Below are 7192 nucleotides of genomic sequence, written 5' to 3' on the forward strand. Positions count from 1 at the left end.
TAACCGTTTTAAAATTTCATAAAAAATCATAAGTTATAGCATAATACCTTTTAAAAATACATGCTCATGCTCTCATCACACACTCGATATTTACATTTATTATATAATTTTAAATGAAATATTGATGAAATAAAATGCGTACTTTCATTTTCTGTATTTTCACTGTTAACATTTATTTTTCACTGAATCATATTTTACGTATTTTCACGGAAAATTCCGCCACGCTTGAAATATTTATTTTCATACCACTGGATGAAAATAAAATGAATCCTGTATTTATACACGGATTTATATTATAATATAAATCCGTGATTTATAGAAAGAAAAAACTTGATTTTACGCATTGGTTAACAGCTTTTTACACTGTGATGTTTACACGAAGTAGTAAAATCAGCAAGTCATCGGTCAGGGCCTCACTTCTCATACACTATACACTTGTCAGTCTTACTTGTCGCTTAAACAAACTTAACCTATGCTCTTTAAATAAAGATAGTCACATGTACGATTTATAAATTTCACCACGATGGCGGAATTAAATGTTACTATTTAAACCTTTTCTGTTGCGGGAATAACATGAAGGGTAGGATTTTATTTTCATGATTATATATATCTTTAATTGGAAGATGCTGTCATTATTTCTCCTTTCTTTACTTTACATGTAGATCTATCTAAATCAATAAATTCTCTTATTTTTTTTTTTAAATTTAATGAACTGTATCAATGTTTCGGTTGAAATAGAAAATCAAATTACAATGTGCCCTATATTTGGCAGGGTTAACATGAAATTTTAACATATAGATCTATCTGATAAAACCTTATATTTACATTGCCCGCGCGTGATTTGTCATTTATTAATGGTGTTTATGAACGCAATATGTAAATATATTGAGAAAGTTATGCGTGTTTCTGAACATATATGTATATATAACTCACATAAAGACCTTTGATATTTGTATGTTGTTGCTTAGTATGAATTATATTGTGTTTATTAAACGTACGATGAAAACGAAAACTTGCATAGCTTAGAAAAAAAGGATATCGTGTAAAGATTTGGGGGAAAAACAAAAGTTTTATGATTTGATCATTGTTTACTTAAATCGATCAGTATCGATTTATATTACCGGTCGGTATGTTTCAAATAAATAAGCTGAACAGAAGTGAAAAACATAACAAAAAGACAACGGAACACTGATTTGTTTCAAAGCCTTAAAAAGTAAATACCGGAAAACAGTAAATTTTGTAAGCTTTTGAAACAGCATGGGTTTTACTGTGTACCATGTTTATTATATAGGGTCAAATACTTAATTATCTATTACATACATTGTATTGTGCTATAAAACGAGATTGTCCAGTTAATGAATTTGCCCGAAAAACCATGGCTATTAATTCATATTGAATTATAAAGTACTCGTAAACTATATCTTAAAGCAATTAACTAATTAGGCGTCGATGTCGTAAAATAGCCTGAAGAAACACCACGAGAGCGAAAAAAAAAACGAAAAAAAAATAAAAACGCCCGAAAGCACAAAAGAAAAAATCAAAAACGATTTAAGGTATCTAATCTTCACTTTAAAAAAATTCTAACAATGCAAATGGTCTATAAACAGGGTAAAAAGATGAATTGAGAATCTCAAATTTGTGATTTAGGAATATGATTTAATTTGTTATCTAAATGTAATTTTCAGCCGGCTTTTATAAACACAATCGAATAATTATTGTGCTTCAATAATAATAATAATAATAATAATAATAATAATAATAATAATAATAATAATAATAATGATGATGATGATGATGATGATGATGATGATGATGATGATGATGATGATGAAAATTGTATTTATTTTGTAAGTGTATTACAGCCATAATGTAAAAATTAAAGCACTTAAAAGTTTTGACAGATTCTTATTCCTAGCTAATTTGCTTGTTTTGTTTCGCTTTTTGTTTCTTTTTTTGGCCAAAAAATTAATGATAAGACGTCACTCATGTCAGTAATGTCGATTTAATCTCAAGTTTAGAAACAAAATTAAAAGAACATTCATATTTGTGTAAAAGATGTATTAACAAACAAATTGATAAAACAGTATAATTCACAACGTTCAGAATTTAACCACGTGAGTGTTAATTACAACCGTAATAAACATAACGTTACATGCTCGAAAGTTAACACTAATTTAATGTATTATGTAAATAATAAAGATATACACAGTGTTGCAGTTAAAGGCCCATTGTGCCCAAAAAGTACTGATAAAAGTACTTTTATTTTCATTCTCAAAAGATTTTAATTATGATGCCTTGTTATAATATTTCCATATTTCGCTTTCTGGCAATTAGTATACATGTAATTATATTGGTATAGTAAATTGTATGGCAGTCAACATACTATTTTAGATACATTTAAAACAAGTTATCAAAAATTCAGCATCACTTTCCTGATGTGAAAAGCATCTATCATTCTGAAAAAAAAAACTTATTTAAATGTTATAAAACTCATGTTTGCCTTTCCTAAAGAAGGAAACAAATATTAATTTCTAAAGCATAATGTGCCTTTAAACTGTGCATTCAACTTTGAATTTGACGTAATAATGTTAATTTGATTTACATCATTATTACAGTATGTTTTTGTAGCATGTTACATCATTTTCTTTGTCTATAACACGGACATTTAAATCACATGAGATGTCTTTTATATACGCACTAGTTTATCACGCCTCGCCATGCTTAAATTCATTAATACATGTATAGCTGAGGACAGACGTTTTTAAATAGTTTAAGAACTCTTTTCAAATTGTAAAATCATATCGGCATGTATAATGTATACAATCTAGAATACCTCTACTTCTATATGTTTTTTTATATAATTATATTTGAATATGGTTTTATTCTGTAAATGTACATACAATTTCTGTTTTAAAACCGATGTAGGTTGTGCAATGTATTAGATTTTAAGGATCTGTCCACACTTTACTAATTAACTCACTTAATAGATAACAAAATTATATATGTTTTCAGGAAATTCGATTTACCACAACCGGGAGTCTGAACGATAACAGTCGCATACATGAGTGTGCGGAAACAAAATCCTAATGACCTTCGAATACGAGGAAAAGAAACGGAAACGTTAATTTAACGTTAATATAAAGTTAATTCAGGATATAACAGTGTTATATATATTTGAATAACGCTATGGAGGAAACTTGTTGCGACAGGCGCTCGAATGGAGATTCGAAAGGGGAGGCACTGACAGAGGAACTTTTAAAATCGCTTAATTGTGAATTATGTAATAACAGACTCGTAGAGCCGAAAGAAGTCGATTGTGGACATGTGTTTTGTCTCGAATGTTTAGCGAATTATGTAGACACTGTAAAAAATACCGAGATAAAAAGGTGCCCGGCATGTTCGATTCCTATTCAGATACCAAATAACGATGTTCAACAGATGCCGTCCAATGTTTTCTACCAAGATCTTGTTAGGCAGGTTCATATGCTCGAAAATGAAAACAAGATTTCTCGCGGTTCATGTAAATTTTGCTCAGACGACGAAAAGTGTTTAGCCACAGTTACTTGTATCAGCTGTCAAGTGCGCATGTGCGAGCATTGCTCGTCTAATCATTTGCATAATGGTGTGACAAACGTTGTCCCTATACATCGGAATCATGATTCTATTTTATGTGATATTTTACCGAAACGTGACACCGCCTGTGATATTCACCCAACAGAGTCTCTCCTTCTTTACTGCGATGCTTGCAAGTGCTGTGTTTGCTTCAGATGTAAAGATGAAAGACATATAGATCACGTGGTCACTGATCTGGCCGATTCAGCTGCGCCGTCCAGAACAGCCATCTCAGATGTACAAAGCAGATTGAATGAATATCTAGCCGAAACTAAAGAAGCATTGAATGATATAGAACGAGTGAGTAAAGCCTGCAAAGATAATGTTAATGCAACAAAGAAGCACATTGAAACTCAAGTGCAACTCTTAATTGATCGAATTACTAAAGAGAAGAATAGAATGCTTTCCGAATTACAAGATCACGCAGATGAAATAAAAGGTAGACTGGGTCGATGCCGAACTGAAATGCATAACAAATATTCTAGAGCTCAGGCCATGTCCAATCTGAACGAAAATCTGCTTAATTTTGGAAATGATGCTGAAAGTACTCTGTATAAAGCTAAACTTGAAAGCCGATGGGAAGAGATACAAGGAGATAAATTAAACCGGTTTGGACAGGGTTACAAAATGGAAATCAGATTCTTTATGAATGAAGGGATTTTAGGAATGTTATCTAAAGAACTTGGTACTATTAGGGTAACACAGAACCTTTGTCCGTGGACTAGCAGAAAAAGCAAGGCTTTTGACATGATGCCACTTCAAGAAGGGCCTATAGATCAAAGCACTTTACAAATGCTTAAAGTCAGAGCAAATATGTCAAATGATTTCTCACTAAAAAGATCACCCATTTTTGCGAAGTTTGTTGATCCAAAATGGACTCTCGAAGCTTACAAAACAAGCAAGGTTACGGGCCAGACAGTCACTGTTTGGTTGAAAATTGACGAAGAACAGGAACATATTTCTCGAGCATCGAAACGCATTTCTATGCGGTCCTATTCCAGCCCCAGTGTCTCTGCAGAAATTGAATCATTCAGTGAAGATGGTGAGTCAGAGTACAAGAGAAGATTTGATAAATTGACAGACGGAACTATTGTTAGGCTTGCAATAGGGAGGAAAGACACAATTATGTTAGCTGTGTACCCAGGGATGTACGCATCGTCTATAATAGGTCAGGCTAAACTCAAGTCTCTATCCAAAAAAGACGTTGACGGTATATATGTCGCCGTTTTAGAGAAAGGGAACTTTGTTTGTGGAGAATTGCGGAAGATTCCTATACCTGAAGGTCCCGGCTTTGACTTTGAAATCAACAATAAAGGATTAATAGTGGTTAAGCCAGTTCTACAGCCAAACTTAAAGATATATTCATCAACCTGCGCTGAAGTTGTCACCGATCACGACGTGCGTGAATTATCTGTGAAGAAGATTCTGGAGTCTCCAGATGGAGAAATAGTTGCCATATGTACAGATAAAGACGGGAACACAATTTGTGAAGATGTTAGGGATAACGGAGAACATGAAACACGGTTTTCATTTCCTTCCAACTTTCTTAGTCCGTTGAACTGTAAGTTCGAGGAAGCTCGATTTGACAGGAATGGAAACGTACTGATGCATTTTCAAACGTCTTCGTATCAAGATGCGTTGTATCACGTGAGTGATAAATCTTACCGCAAGGAATATCTTAATAAGCCGGAAATGTTACATAAAGTTGACAATCTTGCTGTTTTACCAGATGGTAGACTCTGCGTGTTTGATAAAGCTGAGTGTGTTCTCATGACATTGAAATACATATAAAATGACAATAACATTCGTATAATAGGACAATAAAATACATATGAAAGGACAATATACGTATAAAAGAACGTATAAGAGAAATAGTACAATGTATAATGGATACAATGGAGTGCAACATGAACATCTTTTCTGATAATCGGATACATTTGTATTTATTCAGATTTTGTTTTGTTTTTATTATTTTTAACTAGTTCATAAAGCGCGCTACTAAATGGATATCTATTCCGTAGGCCTTTAATAGATAATAGAAGTATTCTTTTTTCAAACACTCAAACATGCAATAAAGCATTTTTTGTTTTCCTGATTTTTTTTAATTGAATAGTTTAATTCAGTTTACAGTCTAGATTTTAAAGTTGATACATACATTATCATCCTCATGCCTTTTAAAGATGATCTTAATTATCATTTCTTAGGTACGACTGCATTTCGAGGAGAAACTACTTCTTAGCCACTTATTTTGTCAGAAACTTACGTCAAATTTTCTCTCGTTTAAACCCACGCAAATCAGAGAACAACCTAGTCGATTGAGTTTAAATAAAGACGACCATTTTTAAATTACGTATGTTTTCAAGCGAAGAATGCACGAACGATTTATGAGTAATATTACTTCTTAAGTATTGATCTTAATGAAAATTTACAAGTTTAAAACGTGATTGAATGTTTTGTATTTAATTCATTTAATGGTGATTAAAATGCCTTCATACTTTGAATGAAGCAATCCAAAATCTTATGATTATCCATTACCTTTTTTGTAAAAAAAATATATTTGTTTGTTGAAACGCACTTTTATCATGAATAAACATTTGTGAATAAACGATTAATAGGGGAACGCATATATATTAAAAGATTGTATGAAGGTTTTGTTGTATTATAAGAGTGTTATTACGCTCTGTTGCACCCGGGACCAAGTGTGGTGAATTGAGCCAGTATCACTATTTTCGGTCCGAGCCAGATTAGTACAACTGCCTCCGTGGTCGAGGGGTTAGAGTCGTTGACTTCTAATCCAGTTACCTCTCTGGCGTGGGTTCTATCCCCGGGGAGACGCATTGGTAGTTTAGCGCGGAGGAATGTAGTTTAGTACTGGTGTAACTCTCCAGGAACGATGGTTAGGAAACTACCCGCCTATCTGACTGAAAGACTGTTGGGAAAAGGCGTAAAATGAAACAAACAAACAAACATACCAATTACAGTGTTTTAACAAGACAAAGTACACCAATGTGTCCGTTCAAACCAATATTCACTAACTATACAGTATTAAATAAATTCAAGCCCAGAAGGAATATTAAATATCATCATTGTTTCTATTACGATCAAATTAATTAAGCAGACAATAACTATATCCGGTTCGTGCTCAGTCATACGGATGTGAATACGTCCAAACCGTACCGGTATCCAATTTTGTTTTTCTTTTCACACCCGCACCATTTACACATGATCCGAGTAAACTCTTATTAAGAATAGTATTAAGTAGTGTTACCGCGAACCATTAATTTATTACGTCTTAGCCCGAGAAAGACCAGTATTATCAGGTGTCATTAGACGATTATCAAAATATCAAATTAGAAAAGTTAAATTACACCTTAACTTACCACCGTTTTTACCAATCGTGTGAAAATCATCATATCAGTTGAGGCCAATCCGGTGTTTATTCGGGTGTTACCGTGCAAACGTTCGACCAGTGTCACGAGTGAAATTATCATTATATTATTGTATCAAATTAGGACAGTATCGCATAAAGTTGTTTATCTATGTAACATAAAATCCAAATTTACCTACCACGGAAAAAATT

The 7192-nt window shown here is 32.8% G+C and overlaps 1 protein-coding gene across 1 annotated transcript; it reads left to right on the plus strand.

The window, feature by feature from the left end:
- Positions 1-421: 421 nt before the first annotated feature.
- Positions 422-6260, plus strand: LOC132736342 (uncharacterized). The gene is made up of 2 exons (XM_060723452.1): positions 422-580; positions 3013-6260. Exon 2 carries the CDS (start codon positions 3187-3189, stop codon positions 5401-5403), a length of 2217 nt encoding a protein of 738 aa, XP_060579435.1. The 5' UTR covers positions 422-580; positions 3013-3186; the 3' UTR covers positions 5404-6260.
- The last annotated feature ends 932 nt before the right edge of the window (positions 6261-7192 follow it).

Source organism: Ruditapes philippinarum, unplaced genomic scaffold (assembly GCF_026571515.1).
Source record: "Ruditapes philippinarum isolate M1 unplaced genomic scaffold, ASM2657151v2 ctg2670_1_1_1_1, whole genome shotgun sequence".
Taxonomy (NCBI): domain Eukaryota; kingdom Metazoa; phylum Mollusca; class Bivalvia; order Venerida; family Veneridae; genus Ruditapes; species Ruditapes philippinarum.

Coding starts and splice junctions, on each gene's coding strand:
- LOC132736342 (XM_060723452.1), top strand. CDS start 3,187: ATGGAGGAAACTTGTTGCGACAGGCGCTCGAATGGAGATTCGAAAGGG.